The 28,000-nt window shown below is 43.3% G+C and overlaps 1 protein-coding gene across 1 annotated transcript; it reads left to right on the top strand.

The window, feature by feature from the left end:
* The first annotated feature begins 315 nt into the window (after nucleotides 1-315).
* Nucleotides 316-27,998, top strand: KLF3 (KLF transcription factor 3). The gene is made up of 7 exons (XM_064149129.1): nucleotides 316-513; nucleotides 4,562-4,600; nucleotides 10,857-10,953; nucleotides 18,539-19,034; nucleotides 19,699-19,849; nucleotides 25,206-25,366; nucleotides 27,208-27,998. The coding sequence occupies exons 3-7, from the start codon at nucleotides 10,897-10,899 to the stop codon at nucleotides 27,387-27,389; spliced, it is 1,047 nt and encodes a 348-aa protein (XP_064005199.1). The 5' UTR covers nucleotides 316-513; nucleotides 4,562-4,600; nucleotides 10,857-10,896; the 3' UTR covers nucleotides 27,390-27,998.
* Nucleotides 27,999-28,000: the final 2 nt, after the last annotated feature.

Here is a 28,000-nt window from a genome sequence, read left to right on the forward strand (position 1 = left end):
CCTCCTGAGGCTGCTGGGGATAATTAATGTCTGTGCGAGTCTGTCTGCCCCCGGGAGGCAGGGCGGGAGGCGCGGAGTCAGTGCGTGCCCGCCTGTTTGTGTGCGGTGACTCGCCCCGGCCCCTCGGCGGAGCCTCCACCCCGCGGGCGGGGAGCCGCCCGGCCCGCCCGGCCGCGCTCCCCGCCGTGACCCTCCCACCGCCACTCACCCCGCCGGCCCGGGGAGCCTGGCAGGGCGAGCGGCGCCGGCGTCATGTGACAGTGCGGCCCGGTGCCAGGAGCCCGGGGGGGAAGGCGAGCGGGCGGGCGGAGGGCGGGAGGCAGGGCGGCGGGCAGCTCCTCCTTGCACACACACCCCGAGCCACCGCGGAGGCGCCTCAGCCACGGGAACGCGGGACACGCCGGCATCGCGCCTCGGTGCTGCCGAAGCGCCCCCAGCCTCCGACACCTAACGCGACCCCCAACACAGTGGGAGCTGACGGAGGCCCGGCGTCTTGCGCACCGCCAGCCGAGTGTAAGTCTACGGGCGTGGAAAGGGGGGGGCAGGCTGTGCCGGCTGCGGGATGGAGATGCCGGAGGAGGAAAGTTTCCAGGCTACGCGAGCGGTGCGGAGCCCGGCGCGCAGGGGGTGGGACGCTGCCGGCTACTGGAGGAGGCGAAGCCGCAGCCTTGCAGCGGAGGCAGCGGGAGCGACGTCTCGGTCGGGCTGCAGCTGCGGGGAGAGGGGAGCGGGACTCGTCCCGAGGGGCTGTGAAACTTCGCGGGCGCGGTGGGGCGGTGAGGGGGGCGAAGGGTCTGCCGCTGTCCCCGCGCCCGCTCGAGCACGCCGCGCACCTGTGAGGCCACCGGGGCCACTCGGGGCCGCCACTCCAGCGGCGCCCTCCCCCGCTGGCCGCACTCCCTGTTGGAGGGGCCTGGGGCCTCCCGCCTGCCTGCCCCTGGCGGGAGGGCCTGTGGCTGCCCGTCCTCCCGCCCCTCAGGCCGCCCTCCCGCCGAGCGGGGCCGCAGCCCCCGGCCTCCCCTCCGGGCTGTGACAGGCGCAGCTTTGGTTGTACTGAAGTGTCATAGGATACCGCATGGGGATATCGTGCCGGACGACGCTGAGGTGAAAAGTACAGCGAGTTCTCTCGGTTCTGAGGGCGGTAAGGGAAACGCCCGGGCAGGAGCTCGCCTCTTGGCTGTGTCCCGCCAGTAGCACGAAGCTGATCGGCAGCGCCGTGTCCCCAGTTTAACTCTGGGTGAAGGCAAGGATGAGACCGGATTTCGAAAATGAATCCCTCCTACTGTCATCGAACCTTAGCGCCACTTGGCCATGATGTATGCAGAGTTAAACCACTTAGAGCCTAGGACAGCAAGGCAGTTAAGTGTGGAGTTAGAACCTTGGCAATTTGTTTCTTTTAGTTTTTCGGGGTGTGGGGGAGTGTTGTTTTTTTTTAACACTAATGTAGGAATAGGATTTATTTGCTTTGGACTTTTGTCAGGTGAGTGCCTGGCACAGGTAGGGCAGCCCTGGAAAAGGAAGTTTCTGCAACAAGAGCCTGCAGTAGGAGATGACAGCACCACTGGATATTGGGAGACCTATTTCAGAATAGCTCAAGTGGTCATTTTAAGACTTACATGGATAACAAAAAAAAGCAAACCCAAAACATATTAAAGTCACTTTGTGTCACTCACCTGGTGATTCGAGTACCGTATCTGCACCGTCTGCTATGTTTTATTTGTTCCCTTGAAGTTCAGGAAGTGTCACTATTTGTGGAGCTGAAGTCTGAAGGCTTTATTGTTGGGAAAAGCTGAATTTGGGTGGCTGAAAGGAGACCTCCGATTTAAACATCCATAAATGTTCATTACCTGTATTGAAAACAAAGGATCATACAGCTGCTCACTCGTGACTTTCCCAAAGAATACGCTTAAGATAAGATGTCTTGATGATCACATGAGGAGCTGCATCTTGTGTGAGAGGAATCACATCTGGATTTGATAATCCTGGCTAACCCATAAGAGATTTGTTTCAAACTAACTTCCTTCTGGTATTTCAACAAATATTTTGTCTAGTATCAAAATACAAGGAACCTGAAGCTGACTTGAGTGGCCTTTTTTATTTTTTCCCAAGCAGGTAAATACTTTCTTTTTTCCCCCACATTTCCCTGCACAGCAGGGTAAAAATAATTTAATAAAAAATGCTTTGCCTTCCTTGAGAAAAGGAGCAAAATCTCCTCCTAAGTAGCAGAGCTCCAAGGGATCCCCTAGGTACTGTGAGGGTTTGAGCTAGGCAACACCTGTTTAGCTAAAAGCAAAAGTCTTCAGATAAATAATGATGTAAATATGAGTGAGATTAGTTGAAGGCTCAGAGATAATAGAGATGGGAGCTGTACAACCACCAAATTACTTACATTTACAGATACTTGGTGTGAAGAAAGTAAGGAGCTGTTGCTATTGGCATAAAATCTATACCCACACATTGCTGTACTACCCGGTTGTCACCTCATGGGTTGTTAAACTCCAGACAGGAAACCCCACAGCAATTAATAGTGTTCCTGTGGTGCTCATCCACATAATTTGCTGTAACACATTCTCACGTTGGATAGTATTCGATGTCCCACCCGTGGTACGTAAATAAGTGATGCAGAGTATATAAGAGTCAGTATTTGAAGCCACAGCTTTGAAGGAAAACGCGTGTTAAAGTTTTTCTGTTGCATGACACTTAGACAAGACTTGCTTTTACGCTGCCTCGTGTTGTCACCTTTATTCAGCTGGCTAGTTGGGTGCTTTAAAAATACAAGTATTAAATCCATGGAAAATCAGGTCCTGGAATGAAGTCGGAGTGCATACAGAACAGCACAGAATCACCGGATGGTGGGGGTTGGAAGGGACCTCTGGAGATCATGACAGGCTGTGTGATAGCTCAGGAGAACGCTGTTGGGTGCACTGCGTGATGTTAGTCCTCAGCAGTGGAGCAGTACTGAAGAAGAATGAGGCAGAGTCCAGGAGTGACCCTTAACTTCACAAATCGCTCCAGCAGTGGCCTGATTTCGTTAGCCCTGCCTACCAAGAAGGTGCTTAGTGCCAGGCTGGGCGCTGGCTGTTTGATGTCACGAAGCTGTCGCTCTGTTTAGCTACTGGCATTCTGTAAATACAGTAATAAACCAACTGGCCCTACGGAAGGTTTCAGCTAATCGTCATGACCCGTGGTGGCTGAAAATCTCTGCTCCCTTCTGCTAAGGGAGCCTGTTTGTAAATAGGGCAAGTCTCCTGCATAGGGACAGTGTTTTTATTCACACCCAATGAACAAACACCTCCACCCACTGTTGTTGTTTTAAAAGACTCCAGCTGCTCATGAATACAGGGTCAGGGAGGGCCGCCTAAATGTTTCTCTGTGCTCTCTCCCCAGCGCAGCCAGCAGAGCTGTTTCCTGTTCTTTGTTTCAAGGCTGGGGTTTGCGTCACACATTCCAAGTGGCATATGTGGTGCTCTTTCCTGTTTCAGACTGTTTTCTGGCAGATCGGTAGCCTCGTCCAGGCCCCTTGTCACTGCCCCTCAACTCCCAATCCCCACCCAATGAGTTATCATGTCTCTACACACTCCTATTGCTTAAGATGCCTGTGTTATGTCATAACGAGGTCTCCAAGTTAACCTTTAACGCACACCCTCCACTCCAATATGGCTCTGGGACTGGAGAGAGCTTTGCTCCCTTCACTGAAAACTCGTACTCCAGAAGGCTGTAAGCCAGGTTTTTGCTTTCATTTGCTCATCAGCCCATCTGGAATAACTGTTAAAGTCACAGAGTTAAACTGGTGTAAAAAGAGTGTGAGAAGTGAAGTAGGCTTTTGGCTTCTGCCCTTACCCAAGCTGTGTGGCCCACCGTAAGAACTTTCAGTGTCCAAAAGGAATGGATATTTTCTCCTTATACAAACCAGAAGATTCACTGTCTTCCAGATGTAATATGGAAAAAGAGGCACTGCTGGCATGCTTTTCTTTGGAATAAATATGGCTGTCCCACATCTTACATTTTTGAAGGCATAAATGTTTTTTTTTTGCTCCTGTTTTTATATTTGTCTTCTCCCCCACCCTGTTCCGGGCAGACAAAGAGAAACATCAAGAGGAAATTCAGAAAGAGAACATAAATCTTTCTGTTGCTTTGCATCTGACAGAGGAAGAGTTCTAAAGGACCCAAGCCAAAGCTCATTGAAATCAAGAGAAAGACTTGCATTAACTTCAGTGGGCTTTGAATCGGGCCCTGGATGAAAATGCAAGATGGAGTGTTTATTCTTCTCTGTCAGTTATGGGCTGGAATATGCATGGCTTCTGTACACACTGAAATCCTGCCACTCTTTCATTTTACTTCTTTTTTTTTTTAATTATTTATTTCACTTGATTTTTAAGCAATATTTTAGTTCCTGCTGTTGCTCTTTCAGATGCTGAAAGTTAGTGGTTTGTGATCATTGCAGGTATCTTTAAAGAAATATTCAAAATACTTCCTCTTTCAGGGCTTAATTGTATGTGAAAAATAGTTTTCACTGAATGATGTGCATATCCTCACATCAGTTTCTTTTTTGTCTGTTCAGAAATCCAGAAACCAAGAAGTATTTGGCCACACAGTCTTGGTAAGTTGTTGATTGATTATTTTCATTTGTACCTCTCAGTTGTGTTTATTTCGTTGTTTTTCTGTTAATTCTAGAATAGCATGAATGAGTTTATCCCTTAGAACCCAATTAATTATCTTAATTCAGGTCTTGTTAATTTGCACAGGATTTCAAACACATTTGCTCTTTTTTCCCATGCCAGAGGAAGTGTTGCATTTAACTGCATTTAATATTGGAAACTGGTGTATAATAAATGCAGTAAATTTTGTGGTTTGCACCTTTTTTTATAGCCAGAAGTTTTACAAAATCAGAGACTGAGATTGAAATTATAATAGTTCTGTAAACCAACTTTTTAATATTAATTAACACTGCTAACAGGAGGTCTTTTAGAGTTCTTTTATGCTGTCAGCATTGAAGCTTTCTATTTTCATTGCTTCCAATCCAGAATATGAAGTTTGGCAGAGCTTGTTTTAAGAGAGATTTAACCCCTTCCTTGTTAAGGATTCACTTGGTGCTGAGGCTTTGTTTGCGGGTTTTGTAGCTGTAGTTGATATCTCCCAAGGGAAGTAAGTAAGTGTAGATCAACCAAATGGACAGAATAAGCTCTATCACGTTTTTAATAGTAAACTAAGTCAAAATGGGAAAAAAAAACCAACAAAATCCAAACATATGGTCTGCCTGTCATGCAGTCAGTATGTGTTACCAACAGACTAACTTGATACATGAAGGCAGGACAGACTTTGCACTTTTAAAGAGTCTGAGCTGCTTCGGTCACTGTCTCGTTTGTACCCACTACACTCTCCTGCTCTCCTCCCTTTTGTTTTTTTCCCCTAACCCTTCCATAGGTACATAGAAAGTCATTGGCACTTGCCCTATATTCAGATCCTCATTCAAATTAATCACTTAGGCTATTATTCATAAATGGACACTTCCTTTCTTTAGGATGAGAATTTGTTTGTGTTATTCCCCATACTATAAAAAATGTTGAGTCCGTTTTCTTAACTTTCATGAGACAGCAGGGTGTTTTTGTCATTCTTCTCTTGTAATAAAAATAGGGGATTTATACTGACTTCTTCAAATTGTCTTCAGAATTAACCTCTTAAGAGAAATGCAGCCAAAAAAAACCCCAGAGTTCAGTTTGAAAGGGAAAGATTATCAGACCGTTCCACATACTTGTCTTCAAAGGCTGATCTTCTATCCTTACTAGACAATTTCTCCTTCTAAGAAGTAGCTTGAGACAGGAAACCAGGCTGCTCTGATAAAGGAGAATATTGTCTGGTGGAAGTGCATCAGAAGCTTTTCTTTCTCCCTTAGATTCAGTAAATGTAGAACTGAAGGTTGAGCAGGGTTTACATCAGCTCCATCTTTCCCTTGTAGAGAAGAGGCACTGCACTTTTTTTCCCACAAAAAAGAGCCATTTTTGAGCATGTGGTTTTGAAGAGCCCACGATGGTATTATCATATAATATATGGTAATGGAAATATTAATTAATCTGATAAACAGCTAATTAATAATTATGTCAAAGCAATTCTAGGCCAAAAGAACATGATGTAAACCAAGGTAGGATGTACAAGTTACACAAAAAAACCCTCAGATTTTTCATCAGGCTTGCAGTTGTGAAGGGAAGAAAGTAAAAAGTTTTTCAAGTCAATAAAAAGCAAAAATAGTCTGAAATATTAAAAAACAGAATCCTATAGAAATATTCTATCCCTTCATGCCTGTCAAAGGAAACTTTCAGCTGAAAAATTTTGCCCAGTTGCCATTTTCTTTTTACATGACATCTTAACTTTTGCAACAGTTATTACCATTTCCCAGTGGAAATCAAGTGAATAAACAAACACAGAAGGCTGCCAATCAGTGAAACTTTTTGTGTGTGTGTGTGTGTACTGGTTCCTCATGATTCTCCCCCTGCTTTGTTCTTCATGGGCTGGCTGCTCTGGTCCCTTCCCCCAGCATAGTGTCTGGGCCTTTGCTCCTTCCCTTGCTCTTGCTTGTTCTGACTGAGGCTGACTGCTGTGCTGAGCTGGGGAGTTTCTTTGCATGCTGCTATTTTGGGGCCCAGTGCAGTTGAGCTCTTTCTTACTTCCCATTAAAGTTAATGGAAGTTTAGAAACACTTTTTTTGCTGACTCAGGCTTTGTTGAGCAGCTGGTGCACTAAATGCAAACACAGCCCTGGAAAACTTGTAGCTTTTCCAGGGAATCCTGATCTCAGAAGCTGTTTTTTTTTCTCTGTCAAACTTTCTTTAAAGGTTTCACTTGAAGAAAACTTCTCACTTCAGTTCAGAAAACCTCCCTACCATTTGGATTTCATCAGTGGATAGTCTTCTGATAGTATTGCTTTTCTTTAGTATCAGGGGGAAGTTTGACTGGAGGTTCACAGAAGTAACAGTTTCAGAACAACAGCCAAAGTCCCAAAGGGCTTGGACTCAGGAGCTTTGGCCACATGACTTTTGCTGCCTGCTAGATAGAACAGTGCTGCAAGAGCTGCAGTGTCTTTGCAGAGGGCACTGATGCAGTGCTAATTTAGCAGATATCATTACATTATTCTGTAATTACACCAACAATAACAATCATACCTTGAAGCTTCTAGACAAAGCCTCACTGTACTGCAGGGCAGCAGCATTCCTTGCTTTCCCCCAGGCAAAAAGATTAAGAAAGCAAAGGCCATGCATGCTTCCATGCTCAGTGAAGAGAGGCCCCTGCCTGCAAGAAGGATCAGATCGCTGATGAGAGCAAGGGCTCTGTGTTAGAGGGAGGCTTTGTAGTTGCTGGATGTGCAGTCAGAAGTGGCCCTGCACTGCATGCTTTTTTAACAGGTATGCAGTTGGTGGCCCTTGAGAAGGTAGATGTGCAGAGCTGCTGGGAGTAGCTGCAATGTGGTTGCTTTTCTCTGCAGATGTGTACTCTGGGCACATTCTTTAACTGCTTTGGTCATTTCATCCAGGGTAAATACACTGTGCAAGTCCTTATTATCAACATACATGTTAAGTTTTCATTTACTTTTAATTAGGTCTTTGAAACAGTTAAGCTGTTGGGAAGTTAATGTTGAGAAGTCTTCAATCCTGATAAGGTGGTGAGCCCTGCCAGTGACGGAAGGGTTACTTCACTGCATATAGGAGACTATACAGGCAGAGTTTGTGCTTTTCCTAGTTTGCTGTCCTTGCTGGACTTCAGATAGGAAAATGCTGAGGGACTTTGCCTGGACTTTACCTTGCACCTGTCCTTATTTGCATACAAAACCCAATTGCTTCATTTGTCTTTCAGAAGTACAGGGTGTGAGCAAAATCTTATCAAAAGCCATGTCCTGTTTGGACAAGTTGGACTGACTTGGCGGAGATCCACAGGGTGGAGTGAATGGGAGGAGGCAAGAAAGTAAAACCGTGTGGCTTGTTAGCAGAAAAAGAGAGGGAGAGGGGAAAAAAAAAGAGAGGGTGGAATGTTTGCCTACCGGATTGTAGTTAATTATTTAGTTTCAGATTACATGCGTTTTAAATTCTTCTAACCCACATGAAAAAAAACTCTTTAGTGCAAAATAGTTTATCTAATAACATGAAAGACAAAGGCTCTTATTTTTTAATACACTTAATATGAATATATTATTGTCTCCTAACTGTTTTTTTTCCCAGAGTACCTCAGGAATGAGGGACCCTATTTTGATTTTCCAGAAATTAGTTGTATTTACTAAACAATTTGGGAGCTTTCAGACAAGCACATTATGAAATCTATGTGTAAAGTAGAACCCAACTGTTTTCTCATTCCTCTGTAGTAGAAACAGATAAGACTGTTTACCTTCCCAACTGCCCCCTTCTCAGATGTTTAGGAGAGGGAGTTTGGGTTGTTTTTGAGTTAGTAGGCCTGATATTACAGATAGGCAAGGAAAAAAATACAGACTTCTTAGTAGAAGGAATATGCTTCATTTGTGTGTGAGTGTGCATGTACATAGTTGCTTGTGAATGTGGTCCAAGCAATCAATTTGGAGCATTATTTTTAAATACAAGGAGAATTGTTTTGTGAGTTGATTTGCAGCCTTAGGAAGGTGTCCAGCTGAGCTGAATTTTGAATTCCAGGCCGAGGACGGGTTTGTATTGACTCTAGAGCAGCTTTGTCAGTTTCTACCAAATAAGAATTTGTCCCTCTGATCTGGACTGACAGGACCACGTGTGATCTATTATTTTTTTCTTTGTGGAAAATTACTTTCTAGTCACTATGAAATGGGGAAAAGAAGCCCACTGCTTAAGAAGGAGTAGTTGATAAAGAAGGGCTCCATTTCTGTACTATGATGCAGCAATAAAATTAACGTTTCCCTCTGCTGTTCTTAGATGATTGCACCTGAGAAGGAGGGAGAATTACTTGTGGCTTTTATCAGCACAGTACACTTTCTGTTGTCTATGTCGGTCTGATTCCTACAGAGTCATTTAAGAGGCCTCTCAGGAAACACTCAGATGACATGTGAAATGTGTATCAAGTGTCTTTCATGCATTGTCTTGGGCTGAAAGGTGCAAAAGAGTAACAAGCTGAAGAACCACAGAATTGTTTTGGTTGGAAAAGAACTATTAAGGTCATTGAATCTAACCATCCAACCGTCCAAATACAATTTTAAAACAAGAAAAATGACAGAATAGCCTGGAAGTAAGACTGCAGGCTTATAACAAAATCTTTCTTTCCTCTCTCTCTCCCTTGCCTCTCCTCTCTCCTCCTTATTTCTTCCCTCCTCTCCCTCTCTCCCCACCCTCCTTCTCTCTCCTGACGCCCATGTCACTACTCCTTCCTTCCTTGCTTCCTTTCTTATTTCCTTCTTTATTTCCTTGTTTTCTTGTTTCCTTCCTTATTGTTTCTTATTTAATTTCTTACTTCCTTGTTTCCTTCTTTCCTTGTTTCCTTCTTTCCTTGTTTCCTCCTTTCCTTGTTTCCTCCTTTCCTATTGGATTTTTTTTCAGGCCTTTGACTTTTAGAAGTAGAATTATGAAGACACATCAATTTTCTTTTTTGTACTTGTTGGTTTCCCTTATTCACTGTTGTGAGGTGTTTTCCCAAGTCCCTGAACTTTATTGAATGATGGACTTGAAACCACTAATGTTGTCTTCCTTAACAAATTTTTATCTAACACATATGTAATGGTTAATTGGGAGCTTGTTGAGTGGTTTAAGATTGTTAGAATTCTTCTCGTTTGAGCAGGTATATCTTCAAATTTTCATTTCGTTTTCTGGCCACAAATAGAAATCTGTCGTGGAGCCTTTAGCCTTCTTCCTCTGGCTGAATGGGCTGGATGATGTATTCTGGCTGGATTCGCTTCTTTCCAGTGCCATCTACTGGGCAAAGCTGAATTGGTGGCTTTTTTTTTTGTCCTCAGTAGAGGTCACACCACTCACTTCCAGGCAGGGCTGTGAGCTGTACAGTGTTTGGTCAGAACTCGCTCCTTAGAAGATCATCCATATAATGTATACCTCTAGGGATTCATAAGCACTTGCCAACGTCTAAGTGTCACTGAGAACAGCTTTCCTTTGCTTCTCTTGGTTTTCACTCTGTACTCAGAAAACCTGTACTTGGCCCAGGAAAGGTATCTCCTTTCCCTCACACCATCTTCCCAAGTTGACCATGGCAAGTACCTAGTATGACAGTTATGACATGCTTTATGCTAAATAACTTCTACTTCAGGCAGTTTGAGATAAGCTAGAATTAGGCAAGTTAAGTTGAACGCACTGTAGAAAAAACCCATCTGAAGCCACATGGAGACAACTACATTTTTGAAGTTTTCAGAGTGTGCACAGATTGTTGAATTTTCAGTCAATCTGTCATCTCAGGGAAATACCTGCTGATGTTTTGCAGCACATTGGATCTACCTCTTCAAACCAGTCCTGGATTTTAGTCTTTCTTTTGCATGCAAGGCGTTATCAGGACTCTTAGAATATCTCCTCTCCAGAATCAGATCACCTGTACAAACAAGATTGTTTAGAAGTTGTAATTCTGATAACAAACACCTAGTTGAAACTGTGATGCTGAGACCTAATGAAAGTGAACATTTCTGCAGTCTTGGTATGCTCCTAGTCATGTTAAAGATCTATTAAAGTGAGCAGATTTGCCTTTGTTTCAATAGCAGTTGGGAAAGACTAAACTTACAATGACTGCAATGTTTGAATGAAGTCAAGTATTGTAAGAGGTATGTTGGAGGTGGATAAATATTCACATTCATCTGACAAAACAGTAAGTTCTCTACAACTGAAAGAGTTAAATGGGGGATTTCCTGCAGCTTTCTAACACTTTGTCTTGATCCTGCAGGTCAGGAAATCAGAGGCATCAGAACAGGTGGCTAAAGAAGATGTTAATGTTTGACCCAGTCCCTATCAAGCAAGAAGCCATGGACCCTGTTTCAGTGGTAAGACTTTGAAAATATAGTAATTACCCTTTATGAAGACTCTGTAGTTTTTCCATCTTTACATTCATACCAAGGCTTCTTTAAGCCAGGAAAGGTCATAAAGCTATATTTTACTCCCAGTGCAATTAAATGTACTTCCTAGGAAACCTTTTTTCTGTAGTTTGTAGTTTACAAATTCATTGTCCCTAAATCATTTGCCCTGTTACCTCTGCTGGTGCTCCTATCAAGAGAAGGGTTACCCAAGTACTCCTCAGCCACTGCAATGCAAATATGATCTCTGTAGCTCATGCTGCTGGTGAATGTGGGCTGAAATGGAGTTGCCAGACTTCACAGTGAAGTGACAAGAGCCTGTGGTTTCTGTGTTACACTTTTGAAGTAAATGAAAAACTTCTCAGCCCCCTTTTCTCTCCTGGTCTTGACAACATGGGCCTAGGGCTAAATCTACCCTCTATAAACAGCAGGAAAATTGATCCTGACAGAAAAAATCAGTGGCTTTTTTTTGCTGTATAAGCCAGGTCCATTACCTCACCATGTGAACCAGGGCAGCGGAGGAGGAATGGGAGGGGGTGGGAAAGGGGAAACTTTTTAGTTGGGTGAATTTTCTGCCGGCTTGGTGTGTAGGGTCACCTCAGAGTAAAGTCTGATAAGAAAGAGCAGCAGACACTTGTAGGTAGGAAAAATGGGAATTGTAATGATTTAGGATGCCAGAGAAATTCAACAGCCTTAGGAAGCAGTTTATGTCTACTGCATACTTCACCTATTCAACTTCAGGGTGCTGCTGAAAGAGCAGGTTGAGGCTTTTCTCCCTTCTTTCCAGCTTTGTGGCTCCTGTGTATGACATGAAGCAATTGCATGGCCACAAAATGATTTGGGTCAGCTCACTGGATGGTCAGAATTGCTAACTCACCAAAAATACCCTTGCTGTTTTGGTCAGACCAGGAAGCTAATCTGATTCATTTTGTGTATTTTGAGAGCAAGGCAAGGGAGGAGGAGGACAAAGGAATGGGACCTCCCCTTTCAGCAGTAGCCTGCAATAAAACAAGATTAAGTGTAAAATGAAGCCACACCCCTAGAATGGCTGATCAGTTAAAAGGGTGCATAAATCCAAGTGCCTTAAACTCAGGCACTGAACTTCCCAGTGAAAACTTTGCTTCCTGCTTTATTTAAAATGTAGGATAATTGTCACCAAATTCAGTGCATCTGTCAGCAGTCTGATTTCTTCAGTGCTGTTAACACTTTGTGGGAGTTAATATTATATGTATTCTAAAACCACAGTTTGACTTTCGTGGCATTTATTTGCTTGAGAGCAATGAGAGAAAAATAACTGGTCTGTCACTGGGACTGTACATTTGACAAATGACAATATTTGGGTCAAGAAAGAACTTGGCACTGGCCAGTGTCCTTTCAATCACACTTATTGCCTAACCTTGTTAAAATTAGAGGTGATTATCTGCAATTATCTAAGGGTATCAAATAGTGGCAATCAAAGGCAGAAAATTGGCCACTTTCACAGTAAAAGTGTCATTACCTGAACAACAGGAACTCACTCTGCAGGCACTCTGAGCTGTCTTGTCCACATCTGCCTTCATTACCCAAAGAAGGTTCTGCAGGGGCTTGGGATGATGCACAAGAGGCACAAGATGCTGCCGTAGAGAGCTGTGTGCTTTTGCAAGGTGGACAGGGTAGATCTCTCAATAAACAGAGCAAGAGAGGAGTGAGCAGTCTTTCCAGACTGGCAGATGAAGGGAAAACTGCAATGGGGAGAGGAGCAAGGGAGCATTTCTAAGCCAGGTGCTTTTCAGGAGTGTAGTTCCACATGTTGTTTTTTGGATACTTGGTGCTCCTTGCAGAGGTGTGGTACCTGCCGTGTGTTGGACTTCTGGAGTCATCTTGGGTGTTCTTACAGCTGACACAGCGTCATCTCTGACAGCTGTTGGAGACTATTCAGAGCATTTGACCAAATCCTTTTCCTGTTTTCTTTTTTGTTACTGCATAATGCAAAAAAAAAAACCCAAAACAAAAGCAGGAAATGCTTTTTTTTGAGTGAGGTTTCCCTCATGGAGATCTGTCTGGTTTCCCTTGAGCTAAGGAGTGTGTGTATTTCCGTGTGTGGTTGGTAGGTCCAGAGGAGGGCTACGAAGATGACCAGAGGGGCTGGGGAACCTATGCTAAAAAGGAAGTCTGAGAGAGTTGGGCTTTTTCAGCCTGGAGAAGAGAAGGTTCTAAGGAGGCCTTCAGGCAGCCTTTCAGTATTTGAAGAGGGCTACAGGAGAGCTGGAGAGAGACTTCAGACAACGGCATGGAGTGACAGGACAGGGGATAATGGCTTCAAATGGGAAGAAGGTTGATTGAGGTTAGACATGAGGAACAAATTCTTCCCCATTAGGGTGGTGAGACAGAGGAACAGGCTGTCCAGAGAAGTTGTGAAGGCTCCAAACCTGAAAGTGTTGAAAGCTAGGTTGGATGGGGCCTTGAGCAAGGTGATCTAGTAGGTCTCCCTGCCCATGGCAGAAGGATTGGAGCTAGATGCTCTTTAAGGTTCTTTGCAGTTCAAACTGTTGTGTGATTCACTTTCTGCACACACACAGACTGTATCCTCAAGCCTTCAAGGCCCTGCCTTCTCCAGCACTTCTTAGTCATGTGGCTTCTTCAGAGGCCTGCTGCTGAGCTCACCAGCAGAAACCACTTTGGAGACATCTCTAAAGGGAGGAATCATGGTGTGGAGAGAACCCAGGAGAGGATAGCAGCAACTGAGTTTGTTAGTTTTATTGACCTTCTTATGAGGAGGTGGAATGAAAGAGAGACTGTTGGTGCAATGCTTTGGGGGTGCTGAGCACAGCATTCAGTTCACTGCAGGCTGACATAACTCGGAATTGGAAAACTAGGATTTATTTGTCTTGTAACATCCATCCTGATAGTATCATTAGAGGCCAAACTCAGTGAACGCCCTTAGGAATAACTCCTTACTTTACCTGAACATTCACTGCCTGAAACTGTCAAGTCTGTCTTGAAAAAATTCCCAGTGGTTGGGGTGGGAGAAGGAGATGAAGTTTTGACACCACTGGATTTCAGGGGGTGTGTGGCTGAAAGGATTAACTACACTTCTCAGGTGACTTAAGCTCACACCCACAGCATTTCATCACTCAACAGCTCATGCTATTTACTGAATTGAATTATTTAACACATTTTAGGATAGTTCTTAATGAGCAAGTGTCAGTCATCCAAGTCCTAAGTAAATATTTGCTGCTAGGCCTTTTCAAGCCAGTTATTGCTAAAGTTGCTTTTTTTGTATGTTACCATCTTTCTTTGAATTGAAGTAGTTTTTTGCTCCCTTTCCATCAGTCCCCAAACTACTAGTTTCACCAGTTTGTAAAGATAGCTGTGTGCTACATGAGGGATTGATCCCCTGGTGTACTGGAACCCAAATGTCATGTGGTGAGAATGCTTTTTCGTGGATTAGAATAGAATCACACAATCACAGAATCAGTCAGGGTTGGAAGGGACCACAAGGATCATCTAGTTCCAACCCCCCTGCCATGGGCACAGACGCCCTATCCTAGGTCAGGCTGCCCACAGCCTCATCCAGCCTGGTCTTAAACACCTCCAGGGATGGTGCCTCAGCCACTTCCCTGGGCAACCCATTCCAGGCTCTCACCAGTCTCATGGTGAAGAACTTCCTCCTCACGTCCAGTCTGAACCTATCCATCTCCAGCTTCCCTTGATTAGCTACTGCTTGGGCTAATTCTTATTCATCCTCTTAGACAGTGCTGATTTGACAGATGGTTTTTCACCTGTTCTGTTTTCCCAAGAGACTGGCTAAATTTTACATTCATTAGCTCATATAGTTTATAAAAGATGGGCCAAATTGCTTCAAAATCTGTTTGCCTCTACAAGAAAGATGATGTTTCACTGAGGCAGTTTATCAGAAGCTTGAATATTCTAGGCAAACAGAGCAATGATACCTGGCTTTCCATTGCCTCATCTCTACTCCTAGGGCATAACTTCTGGGTCTGGTGAGAAGAGATTGCTCTTGCAGGCTGTGAAGTACACTCCTGTTTCCAGGTTGGACAGGGCTCTGAGCAAGCTGATCTAGTTGTAGATGTCCCTGCTTACTGCAGGGGGATTAGATTACCTTAAAGGTCCCTAAAGCATTCTGTGCCTATGTCATTCCTGCAGTTGGTGGCTTTTAGAAAACTAAAGAGAGTAGTGGGACTTCAGTTTGTTTGCTGTTATTAATGCTCCCTATTTCCAGAGAGACTGGGAAATCTTCCCTGCTCTTCCATCCCATATCCCCCAAGGGGTTCTGTCTGCTTCCCTGGTGAAGAAAGGGGAAGTAGTATACCAAATTGGAAAGCAGTGCTTCATACCAACCTAAGGGCAGTTGCTGTGTCCCAGGGAGCTAGCAACTGCTTAAAGACAAAGGAAGCTTAAATGCAGAAACAGGAGATAGATCTCCATGTGACTTACTCCAAACAAACAGGGCTTCAACTGATAGTGAAGCAAAACTGTTCTCCACCAAACACTTTCTGATTGATAACACATACTTTCCTTATCACTGTTCCAGCATCCTAATCAACTTTTTCATCCCAACACAGATAATTTGTCACACCACATTTTTCTAGGAGAACTTTTATCTGCAGTTCAGGTAGAAACACAGTGATTAAAATTGCAAGAGGAGGAAAAGTTTGGAGAAATCATTCAGCTTCCCCAAACTGCCAGAAAAAAACAGCTGGTGTTAAATCCATACCAGCTTAATTACAACAGTGGAAACCTTCTCTGCAAAATAATGCAAGATATATGGAGTGAAATAACCAAGTGCTTAAAATAATCACTTCTTAAAAACATCAATATTTTCTTTCTAATTCTGGAAAGAATTTATTGCTTCTCTAAATATATTTTACTCCTCTAGTTTAGAGTTCCATGCACAATATTTTGGTAGCTTGGTGTTTTTTCAGTGCACACACCTGGTGTAACCTGAAGACTTGAAAGAAAATTACTGTTTATATAGAATGGTTACAGCTTGGAAGATGCTTTGTCATTTAATCATAGAATCATTTTCATTGGATAAGACCTTTAAGGTCATCAAGTCCAACCATTATCTAACTTTGCCAAGTCTGGTGCTAAGCCATGTCCCTGAGCACCACATCTCTGCAGCTTTTAAACACCTCCAAGGATGGGGATTCAGTCACCTCTCTGGAGATTACCTGTTCCAGTCTTTGATAACTCTTCCAATGAAGTTTCTTCTAGTAACTTGCTGACCAGAAGAAACATTCCCTAAGATTTAAATTGCATAGTCTTTTTCCCTTCCAGTATTCTTGCACTGAAAGCAGTGTTCATAGGTAAGGATGTCGTGATCATCCTTGACAAACCTGCATACTCTAAATGCAGTGTTCAGTGGTAGAACATTCACACTTTGATGAAGCTGAGTAGAGTTTTGTATTGTAAACCACTAACAGCAATTTTAACAGAAGTACTTAATATAAAGTGTTGAATTGTTGCCTGTGCCCATAATTTGATCACATTTAGTAGATAGCAAATACTGTTAAATATTAAACTACCAATACTCAGCCACCTTGAGCACTTCAGTGCTAATAATTCTGTCACTTGGCTCAGCAGTGGTGACAAATGTATAGAAGTTGTTTTAGCCAGCCTAGCTTGCAGGAATGGCATTTTAATAGAATTCTGAGGAACCCTTTACCATGAAAAATGAACCTTTTGTTTTTATTGAATTTGTAAGAGTAGTCATAAAGAGAATAAATACAGTTTCAAAGGGTTTACTGCACTATTGCTGTTTGAAGATTCGTCACCCTTGTATATGTTATTTTGAGTGTTTTATAGAACAGGTGACTCAGCTTTGTTGCTTTATCACAGCACTATGAATGCGACAGGAAAATTGAGTATATCATAGAATCAAGCAGGTTGGAAGAGACCTCCAAGAACATCCAGGCCAACCTAGCACCCAGCCCTAGCCAGTCAGCTAGACCATGGCACTAAGTGCCTCATCCAGTCTTTTCTTGAACACCTCCAGGGACGGCAACTCCACCACCACCCTGGGCAGCCCATTCCAATGGCAAATCACTTTCTCTGTGCAGAACTTCCTCCTAGCATTCAGCCTATACCTCCCCTGGCACAGCTTGAGACTGTGTTCCCTTGTTCTGTTGCTGGTTGGCTGGGAGAAGAGACCAACCCCCACCTGGCTACAGCCTCCCTTCAGTAGTTGTAGACAGCAATGAGATTTGCCCTGAGCCTCCTCTTCTGCAGGCTGCACACCCCCAGCTCCCTCAGCCGCTCCTCATAGGGTTTGTGTTCCAGGCCTTTCACCAGCTTAGTTGCCCTTCTCTGGACACGTTCCAGCACCTCAACATCTCTCTTGAATTGAGGGGCCCAGAACTGGACACAGCACTCAAGGTGTGGCCTGACCATTATTGAGTATAGGGGCAGAATAACCTCCCTTGTGCTACTTGGCCACACTGTTCCTGAGCCAGGCCAGGATGCCATTGTCTCTCTTGGCCACCTGGGCACAGTGCTGGCTCATCTTCAGCCTACTATCTACCAGTACCCCCAAGTCCTTTTCTTCCTGGCTGCTCTCCAGCCACTCTGTCCCCAGCCTGTAGCACTGCTTTCCTAAACTCACTGTTTCAAACAGTAACTGAAAAGAAGAAAAACTTGTGTCATTTTGCAAAAATAGTACTTGACACTCAAAATCAACTAGCAGTCCCTCAGAGGGAAGACAGAGGTGAGAAACCAGGAGGATGTACTGCTAGAAGTTTCACCTCTGGAAAAACAGTAATTGAAATGTCATGGAAATTATTGTATAAAAATAGAATAGTTTTAGATTTCCAATCTCTTTCACTTTCTGCTGTTTTGCCTATTTTTTTTATTTTAATCCCACTCATCAAAGTCTTTTTGGTGCCAAGGAATTGAGTTGTTTTTTTCAATGTAGAGTGAAGCTGCTTAGCCTCAGGTGTGTGAAGCTTTGCTTACCTAGAATCCAGAGATAGCATTTTATTTTAAAAAATATACAACATCTAAAGACTGAAGAACTAAAAATGTTTAGCATTTACCTTTTTACACTCTTGAATTTCTTAGACTTCAGCTATTTTGCAGTGCTTGTAGGGTTCAGATACATAATTCTGTGCTTTAGTGACAATTGTTTTCCAGTTACTTCAGCATTTGGATGGAACCTACTGCAATTCTCAGTCCAATTTAACTCCTCTCTTGGTTGACTTTGTGATCTTCAGTATATAGTTAAATGCTGGGCATAGCACCATGAATCTCCCAGGTCACTTAAGTAATATGCAGCATAGTGTATGAAAGGCAGGTTTTAAGGGAAATAAAGATCTGGATAAGCCTTGAGGGCTTGTCTTCATCATCTGTTTGACATTGCTTCTGAAGCAGTTGAGGAATCAGTCCTGCAACAACTATGTGTGGAAAAATAAGCTTTATTTACTTCACTTTTATTTATAAAGTATGTTAAAGTGTTTTCTTGGAACTTGCTCCTCAGCCGCTTTTCTTTTTCAGCAGTAATTGTGGCTCTGCTGATTTATGGGTTTATTTTCTGTATTTTCCTTTCCCCTCCTGACAGTCATACCCGTCCAATTACATGGACCAGATGAAGCCAAACAAGTACAGTGTCATTTATTCTACACCGAGCATGTTGCACAACAAATTATACTCAAACCCTGAAGGACTATCGAATGGAATCCAGATGGAGCCAGTTGACCTTACAGTGAACAAACGCAGCTCACCATCTTCAACTGGAAGTTCTCCTTCACCCCTAAAATTCCAGACTGTGCATAGGAGAACTTCACCTGGACTGACTCTCTCTTCACCCAGCTCACCTCTCAGCAAATTCACACCCTCCCCACCAGGAGTACAGCCTATTTCCATGCCAATAACAATCCCACCTGTAATGGCTGCTGCTCTTTCACGCCATGGACTGAGAAGCCCTGGAATCCTCCCAGTTATACAGCCTGTTGTGGTCCAGCCAGTTCCTTTTATGTATGCTCCTCATCTTCAGCAGCCCATCATGGTGTCCACAGTCCTTGCAGATGAGATGGAGACACCAAGTAGCGTGCCAGGTTGGTGTTGTAAGAGTTCTTTTTTCTTTCTTTTCATCCTGAGAAAAATAACTGTACATCTAAGTGCTTTTTTTTGGGTGGTTCTCACAATTTAGCAAAAGGAACAAAATTTCTGTTTTTCTAAAGCCTGCAGGAGTAGAATGTATTGTGTAAATACTTTACCAAGGCTGTGACAGTGTAAGTATTCATTTCAGCAAAGGCAGGCAAATTCTGCTGAGGTATTTAAGAGGCCAGGTACCTCACCTGTACATCAAATAAGGCAGCTGACCTGGAGAAGAAAGTTTCTCCTAGCCATAAGGAAAAGTTTATAACCATGACAGTGTAATCTCTGCAAGTTCACAGATTCACAGATTGCAACCGGTTGGAATGGACACTCAAAGGTCATCTTGTCCAACCTTCCCATATTCTATGTCTGAATAAAGCTTTTTATCTACAGAGATAAGGACTGATAAAAAAGTTGGACTGATGAAAATTAATAGAATTGTATCATCAGGAGAGAGACTAAAACTGGAATATTTTGTCTTCTAGCACAAATCATTGCACTAAATATAGAGCTGGGGGATTTCTTTTGGTTTAACTGTGTATCTTTAGGTGTATTTTTCATTTCCATAATGCTCCATAATTTTGATGTGTTACCTTCCCTCTCCTACCCTCCCCCATACAGTGCCTGTCATCGAGTCTTATGAGAAGCCTACACTGAAGAAAACAATCAAAGTAGAGCCAGGAAGTGAACCATTGAAGACTGACTTCTATCCCGAACAACTGTCACCTCCAATGATGACCTCATTGTCTCCCCAGCAAGTAATGGTGCAAGAGTAAGTAGCTAACAGCAGTCCCAAGATCAGTAAAGAACCAAAAGCAGTTCATTGCAGCAGGTAGCAGTTTTGAGGAGTGGAGGCATTGTTGTGCTTTAGAAGATAGGATAAAATACAGATAAACATCCTTCTCCACTGCCACTGTGAAATGTGATTTCTACTCTTGTTTTTCCCTCTTTAGCAACCACATAGATCTGCCATTTATGTAATGCGTTTCTAAAGTAATGCTGGTGCCAATCCTCCAATTTACTGGAAGTGAGATTCCTAGTAATACTTGTGTATGTAAAGCCAGCAGCAAGCAAACTGGAATATACTGTAAAAGATATTTCATACTGATCTCTCCATTTACATCAGCTAAACACCTTTCTTTAGGACTTTCTTTTCTTGGAGGATCTCTTTGTCTTTTAGAAAAAGTTGGCTCCTCAGTGGAAAGAACCCCCAGAGGCCTGGAAGTTCTGTTTATATCCAGTGAAATTCTATGTTTACTTGAGGCTGTTATTCCTTGGGTGGGTGTTTTGGCAGCTCACATAGTTCCTGAATCTTACTCTCCTCCCAGCCACTCGTTTCCACCCTGGTACCAATTCATTGTGCTGGCACAACTGTTACTGAGGCCGCTGCATGAACTGGAGTACAGATCTAACTGAGTTTAACAGTCCTGTTTACAGAAGGCAGAACGAGGGCTGAGAACAAGTGAGGTATGGGGCAGAAACTTTTTCATGGGAAATATTAACTATTTCTCAGAAGTTACCTGAGGAGCCATGAATACTCTTCTATTTCCCTTCATTCTAGGAAAATTTCTGTCAGGTTATAAAAATTGTAGCATGGCCTGGATCCTAGCTCATCCTTCAGCAAGCAGTGCTGAAGTACATGACCTTAGAATCCTTTCTGCCCTTGCTTTCAGCTCACCATCACCCTCAGAGCTGTTGTACCCAGACCTCACCTTCTGCAGTGAAGAAAAAGGGCTTCAAGGCAGAGTCCCAGACCAAGTGTGTGAGTGCAGGGTGATTCAGAAAGGGAGAGAAAGCATCAGATAAGCTGTCTTCTGTGTCCTCCTCCTCCTGCTCATGACCATTCCTAGATTAGAAGGCACACCATGGCTCCAGGGCTAGCTACATTCTGCACAGCCTTTTTTTGGGCACCCTTCCTGGTTTGTAAGTCCCTAAGCAGCTTAGATGCAGGTTCTAGACTGCAGGCTCTGCAGTTAACTCATAGCTTCCATAAACCACGCTGTTTATTGAAAATTAACCTTCTGCCAGGCAACCAGCGACAGAACAAGGGGACACAGTCTCAGGTTGTACCAGGGCGGGTCTAGGCTTGATGTTAGGAGGAAGTTCTTCACTGATTTGCTATTGGAATGGGCTGCCCAGGGAGGTGGTGGAGTCACCATCCCTGGAGGTCTTCAAGAAAAAAATGGATGGGGCACTTAGTGCCATGGTCTAGTTGACTGGCTAGGGCTGGGTGCTAGGTTGGACTGGATGATCTTGGAGATCTCTTCCAACCTGGTTAATTCTGTAATTGTAATAAATATGTAATAAAATAGTAAACTTCTGTGTTTGCTAGGTGATTACTTATCTTCCATAATGGACCTGCCACACAAAGGAGTCAGGTCTATATGTACTCAGGCCTAACATCTGCTAGGTCACAGGACTATCAGATGGTTCAGTTTACACTGGTTCTTTGTTAGGCGTCTTCAACAAGATTAAGTGCTGTTCCTGGCTGATACCACACCCTTCCTCCAGGGCTGTCACTTCTGCAGCCTTGACACCTGCATTAGTGATTTACATCAATTATTTTCCAGTGAGTCCAGTTTCCACAGGAAACCCATCCGCTGAGCAAAGAAAACAAAATTTGGTGTAAACCGTGGGTAGCATTGTCACAAGCAAACTTATGAAGAGCCCATGATTCCAAAGCTTCTCCTCTGCTTGCCCTTCTTCCCCATCTTATGGAGAACTTCTGATGCTTTAAGTTGCTTCCTAGCTCTCCTGTAGAGCTGCAGCTCTTGTTCCTTCCTAAAGCCAACCCTTCCAAGTGTTTATTTGCAGCAAAAAGGTTGTAAATGGTAGGTTTTTATCTTTTCTTGATCACTAAAAAAAAAATATAGACAAATCACACACAAGATGACAGATTTAACCTTAATCAAATTCCCTGTCATCTCACAACTTGGTCTCTCTCTGCAGTATAAGCTCCAGTTGGACAGTAATTTTTTATCATGTTTCATCAGTTGCAAATGCCCAGAGTGCATTATCAAGACACATAAGGTAAAGGGGTATAGGATACCTTCACTGTCACTTTTAACTGACTGATTTTGCTTTAGTATTAGCTTTTTGGCATAAACATCCATAGAATCATGGAATGGTTTGAATTGGAAGGGACCTTAAAAGATCATCTAGTTTCAACCCCCACTGTTATGGGCAGGGACATCTCTTACCAGACCAACTTGATCAGGACCCCATCCAATCTGGCTTAGAAACTTGTAAGATAGGAGCCTCCAGAAGTTCTCTGGGCAACTTGTTCCAGTGTCTGACCATCCTCATGGGGAAGAATTTGCTTCTAATATCTAAAGAAAATGTCTGAGTTTATATATGTGTATAAAAATAAGTATATATAAGTACATGTAAATAGACAGGTGTGTAGGTAGGTAGATGGATGGATAGATAGATAGATTGGTGACATTTCTGTAGGGATGGTCTAGTAGGTCTAATAGTTGATGAAACTATAGAGTTACTTTTAAAATCAGACTGGAGGTAATAATCTCTATCCAAGTGTAAGAAGCCTCATTAAAGCTGCATCTTCTTGCCAGTGCAAGTATCAGACTCTTCACTCCTGCTGTTAGTGTGGCAAAGAAGGAGAAAAATCTGTTGAAATTGTGACATGACTTGCTTTGGAAGATACTCATCTAGTAAGGAGTGATGCTTAAATGATTTCTGTCAGTTTGTATCTGGCCTGTGTCAGAGGGAATGAAAGAATTAGGGCTGTGCTTCTGTTATTGACACTTTACCTCTGATTTTTGACACCACATTTTTTGAAAGTGCCACACCCTGTCTGATTATTGATAAGGTTCTGTAACCTTGCCAGCCTCCTGGCTGCTAAAAGGAAAATGAGACAAATTCTCAGGGCAGTTTTAGAGTGAAAACCATTGCAATCCCTGTACAGGTGCTGTCCTTTGTTTCCATTTTTCCAGATGTGCTTCGAATCACAGAATCATTTTGGTTGGAAAAGAGATATAAGGTCATCAAATCCAACCATTACTGCTAAATCTATCAAGTCTGGTGATAAACCATGTCCCTCAGCACCACATCTCTGCATCTTTTAAACACTTGCAGGGATGAGGATTTAACCACCTCCCTGGGAAGCTTGTTCCAGTGCCGGAAAACCCTTTCAGTCAAGAAGTTTCTTTTCTAAAATCCAACCTAAACCTCCTCTGGTGCAACTTGAGGCCGTTTCCTCTTGTCCTATCACTCATTCACTAGGGAAACCAACATCTCCATTCAGGGCATTGTGGAGAGCAATGAGGTCTCCCCTCAGCCTCCTTTTCTCCAGGCTAAACAACCCCAGTTCCCTCAGCAGCTCCTCATCAGGCCTGTACTCCAGATGTTTCACCAACTTTCTTACCCTTCTATGGACCTGCTCCAGCACCTAAGTGTCTTTCTTATGAAGGCCCCCATTTTACCATGTCCAGGATGAGCCTCCTCACTCAAGGATTTAAAGTCAGGTTTGCTTGCTGCCTGCAGCCAGAGCTTCTCCACTAAGCCTAATATGCAACAGCTTAAAACCGAGCATTGCTTTAGAGAAGCCTTTGGGAATCTAAAGTCTACCTTTCTCACTAAGAGTATGTGCATCTGTGTATTAACATCACCACCTGGGGCTTCCTGCCACTGCAATGTTTTTAGGTAGATTTGATATGCATTTGAAGAATATATCACTCAACAGCCACAGAAACACCCAAGGGAGAGAATTTAGTGTCCAGTTTCAAACTCATAACTAATCAAAGAATTAATAATGTAATTAAACTTCACCCACATCAGTAATTCCCATCCTTCTGCTGTGGAGAGAGTAGAAAATTCACTTCTTAAACCATGCAGAAGATTTTCTGTCTTCAGCACATGCCCTTTGCTTTGCTTAGAGAATTCAGTATTGAGGGTTTCTGCAAATGAGCCCCTAAAGGAATGTGGTTTAAGTAACTAATACATCCTAGGGTTACAAAATGTAATTCCAGACACTAAAAATGTGAAATAAAGCAACTGAGAAAAGACAGGAGTTTCAGAGATCTTATTTCTGCCATGTGGAGGAGCTGTTTTTCCTAAGAAGGAACGCTAATATCTGTAAGTTATATACTCGATTTCGGTTAAAAGCTAAAACATGGGTTAAAAACACCACCGCAGATCTGCTAACAGGGTGAAAAATGCAACTTTGTGAGGTCGAGAGATGCCTGGAGCTGCTCAGCTTTCTGACAAACTTGTTTTCTTTTCTAACATTGCCATGGATTAAAAAATTGAGGTGGTTCCCAGTTCTACTGTAGGAGTGGTGTTCATACTTTAAACTCCATAGCCAGTGACACCTTCTAAGTGTCACCTAAATCTAGTAACACCTAAAATCTGGTGGCCCCAAATCTTGTATATAATGCACAGATATTAGCTTGATGTGTTTTCACGTGCATAAATGCTTATGTTTGTTACAGCAGTCCGTGTGTAGTTAGTACATGTCTTACCTGCAGTGTACCTGTGGGCTTCAAAAGCTAGAAATGATGTTTGTGAAGGTGGAGGGACAACTTCAGACATCCTGTGGGTGTGCCACGCAGGCTGAACTCTACTTTTAGGAATTGACGTCAGTGGTATAGGGAGGCCGCACCCTCCTGCCAGCACCAAACAGGAAATTCTTAATTACTCTCTGAAGGAGTGGCTGGAACAATAAAGATTTGAGTTCTGCTTTGAAACGCTAAAGACACAACTCCTTTAATAATAAGGAATAACTGTTTCCAATTACAAGGGAATGAATTACCTTTGAAGGAAGGAGAAAAGTTGTGACCGAATACAAGAGTGAACTTAAAAGTTTGAGCTATCTGGCATAGGCTGAAAAACAGGAAATTGGAAGGGTTTTCCCTTTGTAAGTTAAAGAAAAAAAACAAAACTGGGGAGTAATGGCTGCATCATGCCACAAAGTGAGTAAACAAAAAATATTCCTGCTAGAATACACAGAATTTGCTAAACCCTGTTGGATTTTTCGACATGCATGTAATGTTGTTCTTCCTGCCAAGAGACAGAGTGGTAGTGAATAAAGAGCTCTGTCAGGAATCATGGTAGCTGAGGTTTGCTCTGCAAAATGTTTTTCGTTTTTAACATTCAATCTGACTTTGCAGGAATCACCCCTCAGTTATAGTCCAGCCAGGAAAGAGACCTTTACCTGTGGAATCTCCAGATACACAAAGAAAACGCAGGATACATCGATGTGACTATGAAGGCTGCAACAAAGTCTACACTAAGAGTTCCCATCTGAAAGCCCACAGAAGAACCCACACAGGTTTGAGCACTGCTATGCTTTTCTGTCATGAGGTCTGTGGTAAAAGACAGTAAGGTGCTGGAGCAGCTCCAGAGAAGGGAAATGAAGCTGGTGAAGGGTCTGAAGAACAGGTCTGGTGAGGGTGGCTAAGGGAACTGGGGTTGTTTAGTCTAGAGGAGAGACCTCATTGCTTTTCTACAACTCCCTGAAAGGAGGTTGGAACCAGGTCAGGGCTAGTCTCTTCTTCCCAGTAACAAGTGACTGGATAGAAGGAAATGGCCTCAAGCTGCACCAGGGGAGGTTTAAGTTGGATATTAGAAGAAACTTCTTGACCGAAAAGGTTCTCAAACACTGGAACTGGCTGGCCAGGGAGGTGGTTGAATCCCTGTCCTTGGAGGTGTTTAATAACTGCAGAAATGTGCTGAGGGACATGGTTTAACACCAGCCTTGGTAGAGTTAGATACTGATTGGACTTGATGATCTTGGAGGTCCTTCCAACCAAAATGGTTCAGCGAGTCTGCAAAATCTGCAGCCTAAGCTTTCAGTTTGTGCTGATAGCCAGGTGACCACAGGTGTAAGTAACAAAACTGTAGACGTTAGATCTGGTGTTGTTCTGGATGTAATGATAGGCTGAAAGAGAGATGTAGTAAGAAGAATCCACAACAAGAGCCTGTTGAGCCAAAGCAGGATCATGGCATACCCTGGTGTGCTGTACATTCACTGGCTCTTTGCTCATTTTCTATCCAAGCGCTTACCAATTACTCATTCTGCACACCCTGTAAACACCAAATCAGTTCAAATTGCCTTGCTTCACCTCTGACATCACTACTAAATTTGGCTGAGACTTCCATGGGAGTAGCCCACTTGCAAAAGTCTGGACTGTGTGCCAGATATGAAGACCTCTGCTTCAGTGCTTCAGTGAACATAGCCCCGTCTCTGCTGTCTGCAGAATCATTCCTCTTGGCATGCTGAATGAACATGTGTGCATTCAGGAGTTTTACAGAGATGTGGCACACCTCTAGGTAAAATGGAGCCATCTAGCTGTTGGGCAGCCCAGCATCATTAAGAGCAACTAGAAAGCAGTGACTGAGAGAGACTGTAAATGCACAAAGTCACAGTGTGGTAGGGGTTTGAAAGGACTTCTGGAGAACACTTAGTCCAACTCCCTCACTAGAGCACCTGGAGCAGGTTGCACAGGACAGATGCTTGTGACATTAGTGCCAGGTACTAAAATAACTGGTAGGAGGTCACAACAAGATTTCTACCCTTGTGCTGAGTGGTACCACCAAGCCTTGCCCCCAGCTAATTGAAAAATACCAGGTCCTGGTTTTGGAAATACTTGAACAAATGCTCAAACCATCACACTTCTGAGCTTGATGAGACAGAAAAAGTGCTAATATGGCAGAGGGAGGAACACAGAGACAGCAAAAAAATAAGTTGTGGCAGGAAACATCTTCCCAATCAGTCAACTTCAACTGAACAGCTGCTAGCACAGAGCAGTCATCAGCCCAGTGCTGCTTGGAGGCTTCTTGAATAAGCATCAAAGTGCCTGTTGAAATTAGGCAAGGCAAGATCTGCCAACTATTCAGTTGATGCATTTGTGTCTTAAATCTTCAGTCTCTTAAATCCTTGGCATGCCAGGGGAAGTTTGGCTTGGATACCAGTTAAAATTTATTTACTGGTGGAGCAGTGAAGCACTGCAACAGGCTGCCCAGAGAGATGGTGAAGTCACCATCCCCAGCAGCGTGTAGCTGTGGCGCTTCGGGATATAGTTCAGTACTCGTGACAGCTGGGTTATAAGTTGGACATAATGATCTTAAAGGCCTTTTCCAACCTTAATGATTCCGTGTTTCTTGTTGCAGGTGAGAAACCCTACAAATGCACTTGGGAGGGCTGCACATGGAAGTTTGCTCGTTCCGATGAACTGACGCGGCATTTCCGCAAGCACACAGGGATCAAACCCTTCCAGTGCCCAGACTGTGACCGCAGCTTTTCACGTTCCGACCACCTTGCTCTGCACAGAAAGCGCCACATGCTCGTCTGAATGTCCTTCTCTCCCTGCCTCCTGTCACACTTCGGTCGTTGTTTTGGGTTTTTTTTTTACACACACATTTTCATTTGGATTCAGCTGGTCTGAATCTCTGAGTTTATACCATTAAAAGCTTACATATGGTCAGTAACATATTATCTAACCCTTCTATGTCCTTGCCACGGGTCAGACCTAAAGAATGTGAACACTTTTATTATTTTTTGGGTTTGTTTTGTTTTGTTTCCTCTGGGGGGTGCTAAGCAAACCCCTTTCTGCAGACAGTATCTTTAATGTATTCCATTGTGAATAAGGGAATTTGTAAACTAACAGCTTTTGTTGGTTTCTTCATATAATCAACCCAACATATATTGATAAAGTAGTAAATGTTACTGGATATCCAAAATGCTAGTCCTTGCCAGAGACTTTTATTTATGTGCCCTCTGAGGGGTACACTCTCCTTTTATGCTCAACAATGCAATGAATGGACTTTCCTGACCGTGTTGATTTCTGCAATATGGTTAATATGACAGTTTTAGAAAGGCACCTGGTTTGGAAATCCCCTCTGCCCAAACAGGGAATAACACTGTAGAAATAAATCGAAGCAATACAATGACTTTACAGAAAGA

This window comes from Pogoniulus pusillus, chromosome 9 (assembly GCF_015220805.1).
Source record: "Pogoniulus pusillus isolate bPogPus1 chromosome 9, bPogPus1.pri, whole genome shotgun sequence".
NCBI lineage: Eukaryota > Metazoa > Chordata > Aves > Piciformes > Lybiidae > Pogoniulus > Pogoniulus pusillus.